Source organism: Microcebus murinus, chromosome 22, assembly GCF_040939455.1.
Source record: "Microcebus murinus isolate Inina chromosome 22, M.murinus_Inina_mat1.0, whole genome shotgun sequence".
In the NCBI taxonomy this organism is placed as follows: Eukaryota; Metazoa; Chordata; class Mammalia; order Primates; family Cheirogaleidae; genus Microcebus; species Microcebus murinus.
The window spans coordinates 17,721,142-17,743,184 of record NC_134125.1 but is presented as its reverse complement, the minus strand read 5'-3'; the positions used below and the strand labels follow the sequence as shown (position 1 = coordinate 17,743,184).

Below are 22,043 nucleotides of genomic sequence, written 5' to 3'. Positions count from 1 at the left end.
ATTTTTTTTCCTGCAGGACTTGTCAGTGCCTTTGTTGGCTAACCTATATTACAAGGCAAGGATAGGGCATGTCCCCCAACATGTCTGATCATAGAACCCACCTTTTATGCTGCATCTTGTGGCATGCAGTTTAGAAGATCTTTCTTCATGTCCTTCTGTTACTAAAAACCCTTGCATGGCTCTCTATGGCCTGTAGAAGTAGCCTGGCATCCAAAGCCCTTCAGGATATGACCCCAATTTACCTTCCCAGCTTTATTTCCTCCTGTTCCTCATGAGAACCTCTGCGGCAGCCCCCCAACACGCTTGCTAACTCTTTCCTCTACATCTTGGTCCCTACCCATCACCCCCAGTTCCCCAGGCTTGGAATATTCCCATTGTATTTTTGGGCTCCACTAGCCAATCTCTTTCCAGGGTTTAGATCAAGGTCCCGCCGTGTATGTGGGGTCTTATCTAGCTCTGAGTTCTTGCAACTGACATACTGCGGGGTTTGTTTTTTTTTAAGCTGTTTTTCCCTCAATAAAGCGCAAGGGACAAAGTTAATTTTTCTTGTCTTCTTAGCAAGAAGATAAGGGAGTGTCTTATCTTTCTTTTGTGTTGACCTTTAACCTTGATGAACTACTAGAAACTTCTTTCCCTACTGACACACTTGAGAACTAATTTTCCCTGGGGAGTGTCAATGCATACCTCTCATAGCCCTTTGCAGGGTCCCGTAGAAACCACGAGTGAGTACTGCCGGTGTCTGGCTTATCACTATTTAAATACCCTGCAGAAAAATCCTCATTTTGGTTAACTTTCTCCCCTGTCCTCTCACTCTTGTCTGGTATGAACTGAAGCCTGGTTTATCTCCGGCACCACTCGGAGGAGGGAGACCTGATCTCTAGGATTTGGAAAGTGTCCCTCACCTGGCAGGTTCCTGGGCCTGGCTTCTCAGGGTCACCAGAAGGAAGGACTGGGAATCTTGTTTTCAAAGAGTCACCCAGGTTTTCCTAGTGCCACTGCAAAGCCGCCTCTGGGAGCCCCTGCTTGATACCTTACTCTTTAAAACAGGGATTTATCAATAACAGAATTGTTGTGGGTATAGCTGGACTACTTAAAGAGAAGTGAACCCAAGAGATAGAACAATAATTTAGTTGCCTGGTGTTTTTTTTTTTTTTTTTAAATAATCCTTTCCAACCTAAAGACTCAATAGTCTAGGTTTGGAGCATCGAAGAAGCCAAAAACACTGGAATTCTAGGATCACAGTTTGTTGGGCTCCAGAACGCTAAGGTGCCGGCTTCCTGGAGGTATGATAAATGCTGCCAGGGTCCTGCCCCTCCGATCCCCTCGGCACCTGCCACTCTCACATTTTCTGCCGGCTTCCTCCCCAAAGTGTCTGAGGGTCAGCCGCTCGGCCAGCTCAGAGCGTGTCAGGCCACGCTGGAGAGTCACTGTGCCTGGGAGCATGCTCGCCCAGTGACGGGCGAGGTTGGTGGACAGATACCCCACCTCCCTCCTTCTTCCAATAGGAGCACTGCAGTCCCCAGTGGACAGGACCCCGGCTTTCCCAGCAGCCCCTACTGTGGACATGCGTTATTCAGAATAAAGGCTTAGAATAGTTTAAGACTATGGATTCTCTGCCTATCACTTACAGTCTACAGACATGCTCTTGCTTAGAAGGTGCCTTGCAACTTCTTTCTAGTTCTCTCATGTGCATTGTCTAATTTTCCCATCTCAACCTTCTATCCTACCAGGAGCCCATGTTCTTCAGTCCTTTCCTGTTCTCCATGGCGTCCAACACAGGCTGGGCACGCACACAGCAGGCGATCAATAAACACCCCTTCCTTGTGTGCGTGGCCTTGGCAAGTCCCCTTGCCTCTGTGTGCCCTAGTTCCCTTATCTGTGAAAAGCAGAGACCGACGCTGGTGGTCTCCGAGGTCCTCGCCACCCATCCAGCCCTTCCTTTCTTGACTTCCGTGACGCAAAGCGACACCCGGTCCCCTGGCCGCATCCTCACACCCTGGGCGGGGGCGGGGCTGGCTGCAGCCCCGTAGAGGGTTACCTGTCCTTCTCGTGCAGCGACAGCCGCTCAAAGTGCAGGTGCAGCTTCTGGCCCTCTGGGGCCTTGATGGTCCACACGCAGAACTGGCTCCCGTTGGCGTTTCCGGGGTGACTCGGGGAGAGGACGCGGCCGATGGTGGCGTTGTGCACCGCCCCTCCGCAAGGGGCTGGGTCCAGCAGGCAGGGGTGAGAGAGCAGAGACGGAGGAAGTTAGCGTTGCATTCTCCCCGGCCCCTCGCCCCTACCCCTGAGCCAGGGTGGAACACCAGAGACCTGTGGGGGGAGAAAGTGGGGGGGGGAGGAAAGCCTGGAAGGTTCTTCCTCCTGGGAGGAACCTTCCTGCCGGACGGGGGCACTCCCTCTGCAGTTGGACACAGCAACGTGTGTGTTTCCTGGTGGGGAATGACTGCCACTTAAGGACTCTTGCATGGTGCTGGCTAAGCCCTGGTTTTAATTATAAAATGGTAATTGAGAAGGATATAAATAGGCAGTTCACAAAAAAAGAAATACATTTCGAGTCCTTAGTAAGCACTAAAAAAATTCAGCCTCACTAGTAATAAAAGAAATGCCAATCTAAACTACATTCTACTTTCTTCCACCTAATTGGCCAAGGTAAGAAGCAGTAATAAAATTTGGAGACGGTAAAGTGAGGAGAAATGCTCTCTTTCATTCATGACTGGTTAGAATGCAGACTGTTAGGAGCCTTCAGGAGGGCTATTTGGTGAAAAAGTCTAGAAAATATGTTCAAACACTTTGACCTAGTAATTACAGTTTTGGAAATTTAACCTAAGAAAAGATTTAGAGAGTTGCACAAAGATTTAGCGATGAAGACATTCACTGCTGTCTTGTTTCTAAGAGTGGAAAATGAGAAACAACATGGATATCCACTCCCAGACGTTCAGTGCAATGCAGTCAGCACACATAATGACATTTCAGTCAGTGATGGACCACATATACAACACTGGTCCCATAAGACTATAATAGCATATTTTTGCTGTATCTTTTCTATGTTTAGATGTGCAAATACTTACCATTGTGTTACAACTGCCTACAGTATTCAGTATAGTCACACGCTGTACAGGTGTGTAGCCTTTGAGCCATAGACTATATAGCCTAAGTGTGTAGTAGGCTATGACATATAGGTTTGTGTAATGCCACTTTATGATGTTTGCACAATGACAAAATTGTCTTAGGATACATTTCTCAGAATGCATCTTAGGATAGAAATGTATCTTAGGATACATTTCTCAGAATGTTAAGTGATGCACAATTGCAAATAACTTCACTCACATAGTTATTAAAGACTGTGTTCTCAAACAATACTTAAGAATATTGGATTTCTTGGAAGGCCAAGGAAAGAGAATTTCTTGAGGCCAGGAGTTCAAGACCAGGCTGGGGAACATACAGAAACCCTGTCTCTACAAAAAAAAAAAAAAAAAGAAAGAAAGAAAGAAAGAAAAAACTAGTCAGGTGTGGTGGCGCACCCTTGTAGTCCCACCAGGAGGATCGCTTGAACCCAGGAGTTTGAGGCTGCTGTGAGCTATGATTGCATTACTAAACACTAGCAACAGAGTAAGATTCAATCTCAATGAAAAATCTCAAAGAAAAAAAAAAGAATATAGAAAAATGTTCACGGGGGGCGGAGCAAGATGGCGGACGAATAACACCGCCAGACAGAGGGTCTCTGCAGAAAAGACCGATTCTAGCAGAAACTAGAGGAAAGAAGCAAGAAGACGAGCATACAGCGGACAAGGGCCGGAAGGAGGGGTACCTGAGACCCCGGGAGACTCCACGGGAGGAGGCTGCGGAGGAGAACTGGAGGCTGAGACCACCGGAGCAGCCCGGAGACCAGCAGCAAGGGTAGGTGGATCTGCTGTTTCCCCTCCCCTGCATTCGGGACTGCTGGTGGGCTCCCCAGCGGGTGGAGAGACCTGCGGACATCAGCCCAGAGACTGCCGCCGCCTGCCAACGGTGAGCCTGTAGCAGACGTGGCACCAGGTTCCCAACTTCCTCCGGGCACCTCCGTGTGCACGGACCCGAGCCGCGCGGCAGGCGCCATATTGCCTCCTCCCCCCCTCCGCCGACCCTACCCGCGGCTGCCCAGAGAGACAATACAGCCACCAGCCGGAGGCACCTCCAGGGAACGGGACCTTCCCGTTTGGGACCCCGCCCGCCCTCCCAGGTGCTGCTGGCACCGTGTTCCCAGGAAAACGGTGCCGACTCAGAGGCTGAGAGACATAGACCCAGCTTGGGCTCCCTGTGGGTGAATTAGGACCGGAAATCCTCTCCCTGGTGGGAATACAGTTTGAACTCTGGGACCCAGAGGTCGGACCTGCAGACCAGATCCCCTGCACCGAGGGCTAGCATTGCCCAGGGCACAGAAGGGTTATATGTGAACAGCCTACTGAGGTCTGTGTGCCTCCAGGGGCGGATCGGGTCCTAGAGGGCAACCCTCCTCCCAGGAGGAGGCCGTGAGCCCAACCCAGGTGGCGTTCCTGTGCAGGGAATCTCCCCGCCGGCATCACAGTCCGGGGAGGCCTGGTGGCTTGTGGTCTGGCCTGCTGGCAGAGGCCCAGGAGTAGCTGCGGAGTTGGGGAGGGTGGAAAGAAGCGAGGCCTGCTGCAGACTGCGGGTCTCAGACAGCCCCAACCCCCACTCCCAGACTTTCTGGCTGAGCGGGACCATTCCAGCCCCGCCCTGACAGCTCTCCCTGGAAGCAGAGAACAGAACTTTGACCCCTGCTAACGGCCTGAGGGCAGGCTTACCCAACCCAGCTCCGCCCAGAACGAGAGCTGATAACAGGACTCAAAATCAACACCATAGCCTGTTCCTCCAAGCAAACGCCACCTACTGACAGGGACGGCATCTTTCAATATACAGGGAGTGGTCCAATTTTACCCACAGGCACCACCTAACGCCTCAGAAACTAAACAAGGTGTGTGAATACCCAAACAATAACCTAAGGAAAGAAACAACAACTGATCGACATGGGAAGAAATCAGAGAAAGAACTCAGGAAATATGAAGAACCAAACGGAAAACACACCCCCAAAGAGGAGCACCAGCCCCCTAGAAACGGTCACCGACCAAAATCAGGCAACCAATATGACAGAAGAGGAATTTCGTATGTGGAACATAAGAACACTCACCCAGCTGCAACAACAACTCAATAACCAACACCAAGAAACCACAAAAAATCTCCAGGATATGAGAAAAGAAATAGACACATTGAAGAAAAGTGTAGCCGAACTCCTGGAAATGAAGAATCAATTCAAGGAACTACAAAATACAGTGGAAAGTCTCAAGAACAGGGTAGATGAAACAGAAGAAAGAATCTCAGAGCTTGAAGATAACTCCCTCCAATTAAATAAATCAGTCACAGAAATAGAGCAGAAAAACAAGAGAAAAGAGCAAAGCCTACAAGAGCTGTGGGATTATGTGAAGAAACCTAATGTGAGGGTCATAGGGTTACAAGAAGGGGAAGAAGACAACACTCAAGGGTTGGACAAGCTGTTTGAAGATATAGTAGAGGAAAATTTCCCAGGCCTTGCTCAAAATCTCGATATACAAGTTCAAGAAGCCCAGAGGACCCCTGGGAGATTCAATGCAAACAGGAAGACGTCACGTCATGCAGTCATCAGACTGACCAAAGTATCAACTAAAGAGGCCCTTCTAAGAGCTGTAAGACAAAAGAAGCAAGTGACATACAAGGGAAAGCCAATTCGAATAACATCAGACTTCTCTAATGAGACTTTACAAGCAAGGAGAGACTGGGGCCCCATTCTCACTCTTTTGAAACAAAACAATGCCCAGCCTAGAATATTATTCCCTGCAAAACTAAGCTTCATATATGAAGGAGAAATAAAAACATTCTCAGACAAGCAAAGGCTCAGAGAATTCACCAAGACAAGACCAGCCCTACAAGAAGTACTTAAAACAGCGTTATGCACGGAACATCATAATAATAACCCACGAATATAAAAACAACCAAAACCCAAAGATATTAAAGGCCAGATATTACAATGGCTCAAAACAGAAATCATAGCAACAACATCCAACCCAACAGAATGATCAGTAATCTACCTTACCTATCAGTTCTCTCAATAAATGTGAATGGCTTAAACTCTCCACTCAAGAGACATAGGCTGGCTGAATGGATAAGAAAATACAGGCCAAATATATGCTGTCTTCAGGAAACACATTTAACCTGCAAGGATGCACATAGACTAAAAATAAAAGGGTGGAGATCAATATTCCAAGCAAATAGAAGCCAAAAGAAGGCTGGTGTGGCAGTTCTAATTTCAGACGATTTAGTTTTTAAACCAACAAAAGTAGTAAAAGACAAAGAGGGTCATTATATAATGGTGAAGGGCACAGTCCAACAAGAAGAGATAACAATTTTAAATATATATGCACCCAACTTAGGTGCACCCAGATTCATAAAGCAAACCTTACTGGAGCTAAGCAAATGGATTAATAGCAACTCCATAATAGCCAGGGATTTCAACACCCCACTGACGGCACGAGACAGATCCTCCAAACAGAAAATTAATAAAGAAATAATGGACTTAAACAAAACTCTAGAACAATTGGGTCTGACAGACATCTACAGAACATTCTACCCAAAATCCACTGAATATACGTTCTTCTCATCAGCTCACGGGACATTCTCTAAGATTGACCATATCCTAGGACACAAAGAAAATCTCAAGAAATTTAAAAAAATAGAAATCATACCATGTACCTTCTCAGATCACAGTGGAATAAAACTAGAAATCAACCCTAACAGAAACTCACATTTCTACACAAAAACGTGGAAATTAAACAACCTCCTACTAAATGATTACTTCGTAAATGAAGAAATCAAGACGGAAATAAAAAACTTCTATGAAGAAAACGACAATGGAGAGACAAGTTATCAACTCCTCTGGGACACAGCTAAAGCAGTTCTAAGAGGAAAGTTTATCTCCATAAATGCCTATAACCAAAAGGCAAGAAGATCACAAATAGACAATCTAATGAAACGACTCAAAGAGCTGGAAAAAGAAGAACAGACCAACCCCAAACCCAGCAGAAGAAGTGAAATCAACAAGATCAAATCAGAACTAAACGAAATTGAAAACAGGAAAGCTATTCAGGAGATTAATAAAACAAAAAGTTGGTTCTTTGAAAAAATAAACAAGATTGACACGCCATTGGCTAAGCTAACGAAAAGCAGAAAAGAGAAATCTCTAATAAGCTCCATCAGGAATAAAAAAGGAGATATCACAACTGATCCCAAAGAGATACAAGATACAATTTATGAATACTACAAAAATCTTTATGCACACAAACTGGAAAATGTGGAGGAAATGGACAAATTTCTAGAAACACACAGCCTCCCTAGGCTCAACCAGGAAGAAATAGATTCCCTGAACAGACCAATCTCAACAGCTGAAATAGAAACAGCAATTAAAAATCTCCCTAAAAAGAAAAGTCCCGGTCCAGATGGCTTCACACCTGAATTTTACCATACCTATAAAGAAGAACTAGTACCTATCTTGCAGAAACTATTCCACAACATCGAGAAGAACGGAAACCTCCCCGACACCTTTTATGAAGCGAATATTACTCTGATACCAAAACCAGGAAAGGATGCAACAAAAAAAGAAAAATGTTCACTATTTTTTTTTTCTTTTTTTGAGACAGAGTCTCACTTTGTTGTCCAGGCTAGAGTGAGTGCCGTGGCGTCAGCCTAGCTCACAGCAACCTAAAAATCCTGGGCTCAAGCAATCCTCCTGCCTCAGCCTCCCGAGTAGCTGGGACTACAGGCATGTGCCACCATGCCTAGCTAATTTTTTCTGTATATATTAGTTGGCCAATTAATTTCTTTCTGTTTATAGTAGAGACGGGGTCTTGCTCTTGCTCAGGTTGGTTTCGAACTCCTGAACTCAAACGATACGCCCGCCTCGGCCTGCCAGAGAGCTAGGGTTATAGGCGTGAGCCACCGCGCCTGGCCGGCTCACTAGTTTTTAAGTGAAAATAAAAGCAAGTTAGAAAATGGTCTGTCATACATATTTTAATGTGCTATTTGCAAGGATCAATTGAGACCATGAATATAACAGTGATTTGTTTCTATCTTCTACACTTTCGTATTTCTTAATTCTTTTTTTTACCAGAATCATATATTACTTTTATCATAAAAATCTAATAAAGAAATATTAAAAAGCAATTTGTACACAGGAAATCACTCTTTCTAGCTCACAAACAAGGAGGTGTTCTTACTCGTATTCTTAGGAGCTATTTGGTCCTTGGGAAAGGGTTTTCTCACGCACTGTTTGGGGGAGATAGTCTGAATTTTCTGAACCCGAGGAGAGCTGGCGGGCAGCAGTCACCCTCACAGAGGCTAGTGGTCAGCCCAAGAGGGACAGGAAGCATAGTCGGGGGTCATGATTGGGGAAAGCCCCAGACTGAGACCAGGATTTCGAGCCTTGAGAGCCGTTCCCATCTTTTAGATCAAAGATGCCTAAAAAATCTTTCCTGCCTGAGAAGTCCCTTGGTTTCTCCTCCATTTTCAGAGGAATAGAAGGACGGAAAGAAAAGCTGGGCAGGCGGTTTGGAGCCATCCACAGACTTTGTGGGTTCTGGTGCCAAGAGCTGGGACTATTTTTCATTTGTTTGTTTTCATCATGCCACCAGCAAGCAGAAGAGCTCCTGGCATATCGTATGTGATCACTAAGCATTTATGAAATAAGCAGAAACCATTCGTCTTGAAAAAAAGAGGACAAAGAAGATCAGAGGTGTTAAGCCATTTGCTCAAGGACACACAGCTGATGAGTGGAGCAGTTGGGACTTTGAGCTCAGGCTGCCTCTCTCCGGCATCTGCTGTTGAAGCCTGTGCTACACCTAGTCTTACGATGATGTTCTGTGGGTCCAGAAAGGTGCATGGAACATAGCAGATGCTTTATAAATATTTGCTAATTGAAAAAAATGAATTATTTTTTTTCCCTTTTTTTAAACTTCTGGCACTAGCTCAAAGCTTGACACATGGCAGGTACTCAATAAATGTTCGTTGAATGACTGTGTGACTGAATAGGACTTGCGGTAGGAGGGACGGGGAGATAGCTACCATCCTCTCTGCTTAGAACTCTGCTGTGACATACAGCAAAGACATGGCCAAGGAGTGGCGCCATACTCCTTTCAGGACCATGGACAGAGGCACTAGGTTAATTCCTCCCCCCAGGCTGCCTTTCTGTCTTATGGTGGAGAGATCTTCCTCTCTGGCAAGCCAGTTCTGGGTTCAGGCCTTGCCTGTGCCAGTTATCTGCTGTGGCTCCAGGACAAGCCACCTGAGTCCCCTGAACCTCGAATTGACCCACTGGAGGCGGGTAAATGGTGCTGGTAATCCCACCCTCCTTGTAGGGCCGCAGAGCGAGATCAACGCAACCAGGTGTCAAGAGAGAGCTCGGTGTCGTTCCTGGCGCAGAGGAGCTGCTCGATCTGCAGCCAGCCTTACTGCCCTGTGGCTCGGGAGCTGAAGACGGAGGACACTGTTCCTGGCGGGGGTGCCAGCCATCTGTCCTCCCCGCTGCTGCTCATGTCCCGCCTTTCTGCTCCCCTTCTCTGCCTTATTAAGCCGACTGATGGCTCTGTCTGGCTCCGGTTTGCGAGCCATGGCTCCCCATCCATCTTTCTTAGCACAAATTGAGGCTTAATTCCTCTCTGATTTCACACATAGATAAAAATTAACGTGAGAGAGGCTTGGAGACCAACTGCCCTATGGTTTGCATTTGCTTTTCTGTTAACGAAAGGAAAAAAAAAAAAAAAGAAGGAAAATTCTGAAGGACCTCAGGGGAACGGATACTGCAACAGTGAAATCTCCGAGTTTATCATCGGCGCTCCTTACTTTTGGAATTCCACCTGCCTGCCCGTGCCTGCAGGGCAGCAGTCACTTTTCATTGTTTCCAGTGTTCTCTTTGTACACGCATCATAGCCTGGCACGTAGTAGGTGCTCAGTTAATACGGGCAGCCTATACTCTCGCAGCCTACCAGGACTTTTGAAAATCTAAAAGGTTTTTTACTCTCTTGATAGCTGAGGATTGTCAAGGCTGTGCCCATGAGTGCAGGGACAGTTTGCTGCAGCCCAGCGCTTCACAAACTATAATATGCACACGAGTCATCCAAGGGGCATGTCAAAATAAAAATCCCAGCCGGGTGCTGTGGCTTATGCCTGGAATCCCAGCACTTTGGGAGACTGAGGCGGGAAGATTGCTTGAAGTCAGGGCTTCCAGACCAGCCTGGGCAACATAGCGAGACTCTGTCTCTACAAAAAAGAATTTAAAAAAAATAGGAAAAATTATTCAGGAGTGAATGGCATGTGCCTATAATGCCCAGCTACTCAGGAGGGTGAGGCAGGAGGTTCGCCTGAGCCCAGGGGTTCGAGGCTGTAGGTTCTGCCACTGCACTCTAGCCTTGGTGACAGAGCAAGACCCTGTCTCTAAAAATAAATAAAATAAAATAAAATGAAACGAAATAGCCTAATCAGTTGGTCTTTCATGGGGCCCAGGACTGTGGGCCTCTAATAACCTCACCGGTCTGAGGACCACACTGAGTAGGGAAGGTGAGAGGGAAAGAGCTCAGGAGAAAAGGGTTCCAGACTGAGTTCTGCCACCGCAAGCAAGTGACCTCCTCTCTCTAGGCCTCATTCTCTTCGCCTGTCAAATGGTAATCCTACCTCCCTGGGCTCGAGGGAAATAGCAGATGTTGTCCTAACTGATTTCCGTGGACCCATGCTGACCACCCCCGACATTTTGTTTGCCACATAGAAGCCAGAGCGACCACTCGTGTGTGTGCACTGTCACAGACGTGTCCTGTCTGCTGTGCACGTCTTCTCACGACCTCAAGACTTTCAGCAGTACCCTCGCTGCTGACCATGGCCCCGGGCTCCTACCTGCCATCCTCCTGCCCGGAACAATCTTCTCCACCCTACGCGTGCAGTCCAGTCTAACTACCTCCGACTCAACTCCCAGATCTTGGTTTAAGAGCCTTGTCATCAGGCTTGTCACCTTTCCCTGACCCCTCACCCCTCAGTGCCCCTGTCCCAGGTCAGGTCCTCGGCAACATCTCCCTGCATACCTTTCTCCATCGCAACACCTCTCACAATCCCAACTGATGTCTCCCCTGCGCTTGTTACTCTGTCGCGTTCTGCCCTGTGAATTTCTTTCCCAGTGCTTAACGCGGTCTGTTGGCATTACATTTGCTTCCTTGTTTGCTCATCTGCACGCTGTACCCTCACCTAGACTGGAAACTCCATGAGGGCAGGACCTGGGTCAGGGTTCCTGCAGTAGCCGTAGCACCAGGAGCAGTGCGCAGCGCCCAGCAGTCACTTACTGGGTGTTCGTTGGGTGATTACACAGGCAGGAAAGGATTCTCTGATATCAAAGAACCACCAACGGACGCTTAAAATTCCTTCTGTCCTTGAAGTCTCAGATTCTACCTGCAGGCCCAGAAGGCCCGCTTGTCATTACTAGAGAGCACTGGATTGCGTTAGCTGGCTACTGTCAACAATCTCTATCTGGTGACTTTAGGCAAGTGACTCTACTTCCAAGAGCCTCATCTGTAAAATGGGGATAATGGCCCCCATCATATAGGATTGCTGTGAGGATTAAGTGCAACCCCTAGTATGGTGCTCAGCACATACTGGCCGGGCTCAGACGATGGCAACAGTCATACCCAAAACACAAGAGACAAAGGAAAAAAAATCATTAATTTCATCAAAAGTAAAACCTTTTTGCATCAAAAGAGACTATCAAGAAGTGAAAAGACAACCCATAGAATGGGTGAAATTATTTGCAAATCCTATAGCAAATCATGCAGAATATGTAAAGAAGGCTCACAACCCAGCAATAAAAAGACATACAACCCAATGAAAAAATGGGCAAAGGACTTGAATAGACATTTCTGCAAGAATGGCCAATAAGCATGTGAAAAGATGTCCGTCATCATGATTCATCAGAGAAACACAAATCAAAACCACAATGAGACACCTTCATACCCGCCAGGATGGCTATAATAAAAACAACGTGGAAAATAGCAAGTGTTGGCAAGGACGTGGAGAAATTGGTACTCAAGTGCATTGCTAGTGGGAAAATAAAATGGTGCACCTGCTGTGGAAAATAGTTTGATGGTTCCTCAAAAAGTTAAACACAGAATCACCAGGTGATCCAGCAATTCCACATACCTAAGAGAAATGAAAACTTATGCCCACATAAATACTTGCATGTGAATGTTCACAGCAGTGTTAGTGCCGTTTACAACAGCTAAATAGTGGAAACAACTCAAATGTCCATCAGAGAATGAACAGGTAAACACAATGTGGCACAACAGAATACTATCCGGCCATGAAAGGGAATCAAGTGCTGATACATGCTGTAACATGGATGAACCTTGGAAACATGGAAAGTGAAAGAAGCCAGACGTAAAAGTCACATATTGTATCATTCGATTTGGATGCAACGCACCATAGACAAACTCATAGAGGCAGAAAGCAGACTGGTGGTGGGTACAAGTTTCTGTTTGGGGTGATAAAGATATTCTAGAGCAAGCAGTGGTGGTGGTTGCCCAATATTGCGGATGTATGAAATGTCTCTAATGGTACATTCAATGTTATGTGTATTTTGCTCCAATGAAACAATTTCAATGGCGACAGGCATGTGTATATGGTGCAGTCTCTTCCCCAGGCTGAGAGCCACTCCCTGAGGTCATGCCTGCTGTCCTGGGCGTTGGCGTCTCCCCCCCTGGTTGGACCATGGAGTCTGGTCCAGGTGAGGCGGGGGTGTACCTGAGCAGACGGGCTCCGGGCTGCTCCAGTGGGGCTTGGAGGCGTTGATGCAGGTCAGTGTCGTGGCGCCCTGGAGCTCGTAGCCCAGGTGGCAGTGGAAGTGGGCCACCCCGCCCGCGTGCAGGTCCATCACTGTGACATCCCCGGAGTTGGGCCGGCGGGGAAAGTTGCAGCTCAGCATGAAGGCTGGGAGAAAGGCAAAGAGACCCGGTCATCCCTCGGAGGCAGGGACCAAGAACGTGACCCACATCCTGGGAGCCAGTTTGTGCCAGGGAGAAAAGAGGAGCCCCCGAGGACTCCAGGGCACCGGAGGATGGTGGTGTTTTTGTGACTGTCATTGATCCCAGGGTGTGGAAGCCGCCAGGTTAGCACTCCCCTGGGGGGTCAAAACTCCCCACCCTGCCTAACCAGAGACGGCAGGTTTGGGGTGAAAAATGAGTTCCCAAACTTCATGTGTGTGCCTTTCTCTACTGGGACATAGAATGGTCTTCTCTTTGGGGACCAGAGGAGCAGGATCACCCAGGTAGGTTAATCCCACCTGCATGCACATCTTGGGTGTTTGTTAAAAATTCGGGCGTTTGGACCAGCTCTTTGAGAAATGCCCAGGCTTAAAATGACTGGCCTGGGAGGTGAGGTTTGAGCTTTGGAAGGAGACCCATGCGAGCTGACATTCTTTCTCTGTCACTTGGAAACAATGTGACCTTGAAACAAGGACTCAGCGCCCTGAATGTCACTATCTTCATCTCTCTAGTGGAGGTGACAGTTGCCCCCACCTCACAGGTGGTGGTGAGAATCGAAAGACATCATGCCGAGAAAGTGCCTCCTTGCAGGGTGTCTGGCATGTCGCTGGTACTCACTGGATGTGGGCAGTGAAATTATCCTAGTCCCACCCCAGACCCTGGTCGGACCCCCCTGCAGCCTAGAATATCTGTGTACCCCGTATTCATCAGGAGGAATAAATTCAAGTTCATGGTTCAACAAGTTACTATTATCTTTTCATTTTTAAATTGACACAGCCACGTACAGTCATCCACCTGTCCCAGAAACAGGTGAGGGCAAAGTTAAAACATGAATCGTTTTTTTGGGTGTCTGGTTCATTGGACGTCAACGTGGCAGCTTCTGCATCTGGGTGTGTGGCTCATACCCCCTGTTCCACGCAGATGTTTGGCAGCTGGTGAGCATCTAACGGGGGGACTCCTGGTTGGGGGATGGGAGACCCGAGATCCGCCCAGGAGGAAATGGGAGGGAGGGAGGGAGAGGAAGAGGAGGAAGGAAAAGGAAGAGAGAATGGAGGGCAGGAAGGAAGAGAGGAAGAGGAGCAGAGGAAGAAATAGAGGAAGCATGGAAGAGGGAGGGAGAGAGAAGGAAGGAGAAAGGCGGGAAGAGAGGAGGGAAAAGAGAGGTGACCAGAGAGCAGAACAGAGGAGACTTAGACTAAAAGGAAAGAAAGAAACATTTCAGAGGAAGAAAACGGAGAGGCCCCTCGTGGGTCAGGCTCTTTGTCTGTGAACTCGCACAGGATCCATGCACTGAATTCGGGGGGCCGTGAACTTGACTGCGGACAAGCGGTTGGTTTATTTTCAGTAACCTCCAAGCGAACTATGGCATCTCCTTCCATAGGAACATAGACAACAAACTGCAACGTGTTACTAGAACCTGCCACTTTGTCACCAAGAGCAAAACCCCAGATATTCCCCATATCATAATGGATATCTTGACATATTTCTTATGCTCTTCAGTACTTCGAAATTACAGTAATTATCGGAACTGCTAAGAGATATTACTATTTAATGAATTACCATGGAAGCACATAGATTATGAGATCCTAGATTAGAACAATATTTTGACAGCTGTAATTCCATATGACTGGCTTCTTTTCAAAATTGTATCGATTTTATTTTATGCTTTTAAAAACATTATTCTGACAAGGGGGTTCGTCGTTTTTAGCAAGCTGCCAGAGGGGTCCCTGGTACCAGAAGTTTGAGAGTCGTTGGCTCCAGAGGGAAACTGAGGCAAACGCCTCTATGTCACAAGCCCTGGCCCGGCCCTACCCTGGTAGTGCAGCTGGAAGGTCCCGAGGCCGTCGTCCTGGAAGGTCCGGAAGTAGACGGAGATGGTGTTGGTGGGGCTGCGGATGACCTGGCCCTCCACCAGGAGTGTCTGGTTGGCCAGGACGGTCAGGGTGGGCCCGTCCACACCGCGGACGGACAGCAGCTCCCCCTCAGACAGGTTCACGCTCTTCACCTGGGGACAGAGGGTGTGCATTTATTAAGCACCTACGATATGCCACACACTGTGCAAAGCTCTGGGGACTGCAAAGCCCACAGGTTCTGCTGCTGAGAACCTTAATCCTTCCTGTACAAGCAAACAAACAAACAAAAACTTCCTAAATAAATAAAGTTCTGGCAAGGTCGTACTGTCCCAGCTCAAAAACATTTGGTGGCTCTTTACTGCCCACTAGAAAAAAGAACACACCTAGGTCTTTGCCTAGAAGGTTCTGACACCACATGGCACCAGCCTCCTTGTCCGGCTTTGCCCCCGTCCCCTCCTCCGTGGGACAGTGAGCTGGACAGCTCCCCACACCCAGGCACGTCTTCTTTGGCCATTTAAAAATGACTTGTAGGCCGGGCGCGGTGGCTCACGCCTGTAATCCTAGCACTCTGGGATGCCGAGGCGGGCGGATTGCTCGAGGTCAGGAGTTCGAAACCAGCCTGAGCAAGAGCGAGACCCCGTCTCTACTATAAATAGAAAGAAATTAATTGGCCAACTAAAAATATATAGAAAAAATTAGCCAGGCATGGTGGTGCATGCCTGTAGTCCCAGCTACTCGGGAGGCTGAGGCAGGAGGATCGCTTGAGTCCAGGAGATTGAGGTTGCTGTGAGCTAGGCTGACGCCACCGCACTCACTCTAGCCTGGGCAACAGAGTGAGACTCTGTCTCAAAAAAAAAAAAATGACTTGTAAAGACGGGTGGTCAAGCTGGGGAGGACGGAACTAGGGCGATCAGCTTGCTGGGGGTAACTGGTGACATGCACGGGGCCTTGCTCTCTCTGCTGGGCGCCGGCCAGGTGTCCTCTGCTCCCTGTGCACTGTCATATCTATTGCTCCCCGCAGCTCTGTGAGGTAGTAACGTTATTTCTATTTTGCTTATGGGGAAACTGAGGCTGAGAGAGTTGCAGTTCCTTATGCAAAGTCACGCAACTTTAACTGGAAGACGTAGGACTTAAAAGCCAGATGTGTGAGTGCTGTGCTACCCTGCTTGTTCTTTCTTAGTTTAGAGGCAAAATTTTAAGAATTAAATGAACCAAATAGGGCTTTCTAGAATGTGTGTGTGAGAGAAATAGACACACACACACACACACACACACACACACACACACACACAAGCAGGGCATCAAGGGACTCCTTTTGTGTGTAATGCCTCACAATTTATCAATGTGTCTGTGCCGTGCATTCCCAGCTCTTTCGGAGAGGAACCGAGTTGGGAACACCTACTCATACAGCAAAACCCAGCTAGCTTTGCCCCGGGTGGAGAAAAGAGAGAACCCAGCCGGTCAGGAGGATACCAGTGAGCCAGACTCAGACGACCCTCCAGAGACTTCCTGCGGGGACAGGCGGCCGCAGCAGGGCGCCTTCCTGGGGTTACCTGGAGCTCCACGCCGTAGCCGGTGTAGACGGTCACGTTGTAGGTGCACTCCAGGAAGTTGCTGAAGGGCAGCGGGGGGTAGTCGCTGGAGTCGATGTATCCCTCGGGGTCGGAGAAGACCACGCTGCAGAGAGCTGGGGGAAGCACTTTAGTCAGGACGCCAGGGACGGCTCAGCTGTCGCAGGGGGCTGCCGGGTGGGACGGGTCTCCAGGGGGGACCTGTATCGCCCTGTCCCCGGTCTCCCACTGCTGCTATTTCTTCAGCTCCAGAATCGACATGGTAATGAAAATCACAACGATCGACAGGGAATGACCCCCGGCTATCCCTGCTGGGCGCCCTCTAGCCAGGCTATAGGGGAGGTCCCCTCCATCCCCACGGACGGACACCCCAGCCCGTTTCGGAGGGACCTGAAGGGAGGGACGTGAACGAAGCTCAGAGGGGGTGGCGTGGGGCTGAGCTCACCCAGTGAGTGGGAGGCAGACCCGGGCCTCACGTTCTTTAATGGGTGGCCACGTGGCGTTTATCCAAAAATCCACATATGCTCGACAGGGGGGTGGGGGTGGGGGGTGGGGGTGTCCCTCCAATGTTTGAAGAGGGGAGAGGAGACAGAAGAAAGGCTGGAACACGCAGGTGCATTTTACTAAGTCTAGAAAAGTGGTCAAGGCCAATGCACATTGAAAAGGCGTGCTCCTTCTAAGCAGGTGGAAATCCTGTTCCCAGGTGAAAAGGTTTGGAATCTGATTAGCTGTGTGGCCTTGGGCAGGTTGCTTGGGGTCTAAGGGTCTCCGGTGTGTCACCTTTAAAACGGGGCTGATAATGCTGAGCCGCCAGCCGAGCCGCCAGCCGGTGCTCAGCGTGGTCACCGGGGCTGCCCGGGACCCTGTCCCCACCCCGGGCGCTCTGCTCGGCGGGCGCGGAATGGGGGGCTGCGTACCCGGGGCCTGCTCGGTGGTGATCACCGTGGTGGTGATGATGGTGGACGTGGTGGTCTCCTGGCTCTCCTCGGAGGCCGACCCGGTCAGCTCGTTGTCCCCTTTGTCGCCGGCGTCCTCCGGGGGCGCCTCCTGGGGACGGGTCTGGGCCACGTAGGGCTGCGAGGTGAAGGGCGCGATCTGCAGGGGCGCGGGCGTGGTGGGCGCCGCGCCGTCCTTCTGCTCCGGCCAGAGGGGCGCCTCGGATGCCCCCTCGGAGGGGGCGCCAGGGTCGGGGTCCCCGGGGGGGCGGGGCCTCCCAGTGGGCGAGGAGAGGAGCCCCAGGCCCGGGGGCGCGGGGGGCGCGGCGGCCGCGGGGGTGGCTCTCGGAGTCGGCTGCTTCCTGGCCGAGTTCACCTGCTTGAGAGAAGGCGGTTTCTTCCTGGGGGACCAGGCGTGCTTGGGGCCGGCCTCCTCCGGCAGCAGCGGCGACAGGGCCGGGCTGTCCTGGTGCGCGGCGGCGGGGGCTGTCCCTGCCAGCTCGGGCTCGCCCGGCTCCTCCCCCGACGGCGTGGGCTGCGGGGGCGCAGTGGCCACGCCGTCCCGGGGGCTCTCTCTGCCCAGGCCGCTGCTCTCCAGTGCTCCCGCGGGCAGGAGGTAGGGGCCGGAGGGGCCGGCGTCTCCCTCGGGGCCAGCGCCTGGGAGGAGGAGAGAAGACACCGGTTAGCTTGGGGGGTTTCGGGCCCCCACCTTCCGCCAGACCCCGGGGTGGCCCCAGGCTTGCCAGGCAGGACTCTAGATCCCTTTACCCTCTCTTGCTTCCTGCCTTCCTTTTCCTGAAGACTTGGGGTCGACCATGCCAGGGTTGAGCTCAGCATTAGGGCCACAGAAGCCAAGGGCCCCAGGTCCAGTTTTATAGGTCGGGTGCAGGTGGGGCAGCAGGGACAGGAAAGTAGAAACAATCCCATTGGATATGGTAAATGCCTGGCAAGTGAAAAGCTTGTGTGCTAACAGGACAGAGAGGATGGGGCTCTAACCCAGTCTTCAGGACAGCACTGCCACATACAGTTGCACAGGCTGTTCACTGTACAAAGATACCCAGCTAAGAGAACGAGTAGGGATGTAAACCAGGCCGCACTCTCTTCGTTAAGCCCTGTGCTCTGGCTCATGGTTATGTTGTACCGGGCTTTGGAGTAGAGCAGATACTTTTTTTTTTTTTGTAAATAAAATAATATAAAAGTGACCTTGTGAGACACAGAAAGATTTGAAGATTCAGAATCATGAGACAGATTCGGAGCAGAGGAATTCGTGAAGGTCTATGGGGGCCGGGCTAGAGTGGGTGCAGAAGAGCAATCGCGAGGGGGCAGGGAGCACAAGGCAGGGAGATTAGGGACAAACCTGGTGAGGTAGGGAGGTAGGGCCAGGCCTCATACACCCTGCTAATTCCTTGTGACTTAGTTTCTTCCTGAAACCAGAACCATCCAGCAATTTTAAAGAAGGGCTGGCCCAGGCAGCTTTCGGGCCAAATGGTGCTTGAGACCAGCTTTGTGTACGTTTTAAAGACCCAGTTCTGCTGATGGCTGGTGACTGGCCTCACAGTCTGAGCCTCAGTCCCCTCAGCTGCCAGAGGGGGCTGTCCTTCCCTGTGTCCTGGGGCGGTCACTCGCTAAGCTGATGTATGCAGAGCAGTGAGGGCGGCTGCCGTCACGGTCTTCCCTGTTGGCGTTGCGATCGCAGCCCTTGCACGGGAAGCCGGAGCAGTCCGGACATCCCCAGTGATGATCTCTAGGTGGAGGGAAATGACATCACGGGGACAAAGGCGCTCGGACCGGTAGCCGTCCTTGTCGATTTTCTGCAGAGAGACGCTTGCTCAGCCACAGTCTCCAGGCCCTTCAGTGCTGTCATTTAAATTCAGTGCCGCGGCCGTTGGAAAGGCTCCTTCGCTTTCATGGAGTTGGCGGCAGTGGCTTAATCTATATAGACTGCAACAGTTTGCAACTGGCACCAGCAGTGGTCCCTGTTGGGTAGCACCGGTTACCAGCCAGAGTTCCCTCCAGGCCGCCGGGGGCACCAGGGCCGGAGCGGGTATGGGGAGGAGAGGCTATGTGGATGGCACGAGGGCAGACCAAGGTCATTCAGGGGCCAAACAGGTTTCCTGGTCCAAGGTGGGCAGCATTGAGGCTTCAAGGTTGACCTAGGTTCAAATCCTGCTGGTACATCATGAGCTGAGTGAGCCTGAACAAGTCCATTGACCCCTCTGAGGCTCAGTAGCCTCTTTTGTATAATGGAGATATTCTGTCTACCTTACAGGGTCAGATCCATGCGGATCTGCCCCAAAGCGTGGATTTTATGCTCATTGTCACTTTTATAAAATGATTGATGTCGACTGTCTTTGTAGGCTGCGGAATGAGAAGAGGATAATGGGACAGAAAGAGCAGAAGGTGACGGGTAGGGACATCCAGTTCCCGAGACCCAGCTGTGGTTTGATGCATCGAGCTTGGACGCAAGCAGGGGGTGGGGGACCTGGGTGGGGGTGGTTGTCCTGTGTTGGCCACTGCTCACCATCACACCTTTGCCTGGGTCTCCTCTGCTGTCTTCTCTCCGTGTGTTAAAATGGGCAGGTGGACAGACATGATGTAAGGGCCCTCCTAGCTCTGACACTGCTGGTTTTTGAAATGAGCACGTAATTGACAATTATTCTTGGAGCAATTTGCTAACCTTGCTAAATAAGGTTAACAAGTGACAGCTATCCTAATACTGCCTGGTGAACCTTGTGTTCTGTGGTCAGCCAGGGTCTCTTCACAAACATGGTCCCATGACCACAGGGAGGATGAGAGAGAGAGAGAGAGAGGAGAGAGAGAGGAGAGAGAGAGAGAGAGGGGAGAGAGAGAAAGCACGACTAGGGCAACAAGTGTTGTCTACACAGAACAAGGTGACAAAAAGTACACCAAATGCCCCTTGGTCATAATAATACTAGTGATATTTATCACATTTCATTTTTGATTGCTTTGTTGAGTGCTGAATAGGTACTTTGCTTCATTTAATTCAATTCTTTCTCAACCTTATTAGGTAGGAATGATCATTCCTATTTTATGGATGAGCAAACTGAGGCTTTGCCATAGCAAGTAAATTTTCAAGGTCACACAGCAAAGCTGAGTTTCAGATCTAGGTTTTTCCTGACCCCAAAGAGCATGCCACTACTTCTCTTAAGAAATAGGGGATATCGCTGTTTCTTGGCATCCGCCTCTTCAGCTTGAAGCAGTCTCTTCCCTCTTCCCTCGCATTTGGTTTGTGTTTCTGCCGGGTGGGCTTTTCCAACTTAACCCAGACCCACCACACCTGAGTGTCCAGGGGTGGATCTTGGCCTCATCGGAGACTTTTATTATCAGAGTTATCAGAGCAGTGTGGGATCATGTGGCCTTGCCTGACTTTCTGTGTGTTCCTTATTCATTTTGCCTTCTCGGTGCCTGAGGCTGCAGGAGGCAGGAAACAGGTGTGGGTGTGTGCAGCAGGCGGTGACCTTTTGACTCTTTCCAAGGCCCGTGATCTCCTTGGCGATCCCAGCCTCCCAACACCCAGATGCAGCCGACAGGAGCAGAAGGGAGCAAGGGAGGTGCTAACCTGAGTAGCTATAAAGGAAGTAAATCCCGCTGGGTTCAGAGCCAGCCATTCCCTACTCAAAACCTGACCGTCAAGCAGAGTTTTGTAGTCACCAGATAAAGTCCCCTCCCTGTCCCCACTGTCCCCTCCCCCTCAGATGATATATGAGCTGGGATCTTGCTGGCTGGCCCCAGACTTAAGGCCAAGTCCAACATCGACAGACGTGCACCTGTGGTCTACAACGCATGCAGCCTGAATGCCTTGCTCTTAGCCAGGGCGCTGTGCTGGCCAGGCGGGCACCGTGCAAAACCCAGTCCCCACTGAGCATGATCACATCACCACTTGCTGTAATAGCATGATTTTTTTTTTCTAGGTACTTCAGTGACCAATGGGTTAAATAAACTCCTTTTGCCCAGAGCACTTAAAAATTTCAGTCGTGGTCGTCCCGTTTGGCTGAGCCTTCCTTTATCACAATACCTTCAGTGCCCACCTCAAATTCGGTCAACCTGTCAATCAATGACAGTGTTGGGTGCCGACTCTCTCCCCTGGTTGGCACCTGAGCAAGCATGAGAGAGTCAACACTCTGAGATATGGGTCTTGCCCTCAAGGAGCTAGGAAAACAGACATACTCCGGCAACCAAACACAGAGTCAAACAGAAGAGACAAAGCTTTAATTAAATGCATCCTGATGTCACTCTTCTCTGTAGGGACAGAGCCCAGCGCACAGAAGTCACCCGAGCGTTAGTTCTGCCATCCAAGCTGGGGAGGCGTGAGCACCTCTCTCTCCCTCTCTCTCTCTCTTCCTTTTTTCTAGCTCTGAGGCACGACGGGAGATTAGACTGGGAGGCACCCCATTAAAGTGCAGAAAGCACACGTTCTGAGACTGGAGGTTTGTATCTTAGATGCCCGGCAGCAGCAGAAGGGCTGGGAAAGACACGGAATTGCAAGCAATAGCTTATGATCATGCATGTGCAATGTGTCATGAGGGAAGGGACAGGGAACTGGGGGACGCTTCTGCCATTATGTTCAAT

General features: G+C 50.0%; 1 protein-coding gene across 1 annotated transcript in view; it reads right to left on the bottom strand.

Annotated features, from left to right (window-relative positions):
* SEZ6L (seizure related 6 homolog like) overlaps positions 1-20,045 on the bottom strand; it is a 79,500-nt gene extending 59,455 nt beyond the window's left edge. Inside the window, exons 1-8 of the mRNA XM_075996816.1 lie at positions 19,983-20,045; positions 19,121-19,264; positions 18,222-18,396; positions 17,436-18,110; positions 16,501-16,634; positions 14,907-15,099; positions 12,856-13,041; positions 2,039-2,204 (exon numbers count right to left, since the gene is read on the bottom strand). Coding sequence (XP_075852931.1) covers positions 2,039-2,204; positions 12,856-13,041; positions 14,907-15,099; positions 16,501-16,634; positions 17,436-18,110; positions 18,222-18,396; positions 19,121-19,264; positions 19,983-20,045 — 1,736 coding nt within the window. The remainder of the gene's footprint in view (positions 1-2,038; positions 2,205-12,855; positions 13,042-14,906; positions 15,100-16,500; positions 16,635-17,435; positions 18,111-18,221; positions 18,397-19,120; positions 19,265-19,982) is intronic.
* Between the last annotated feature and the right edge of the window lie 1,998 nt (positions 20,046-22,043).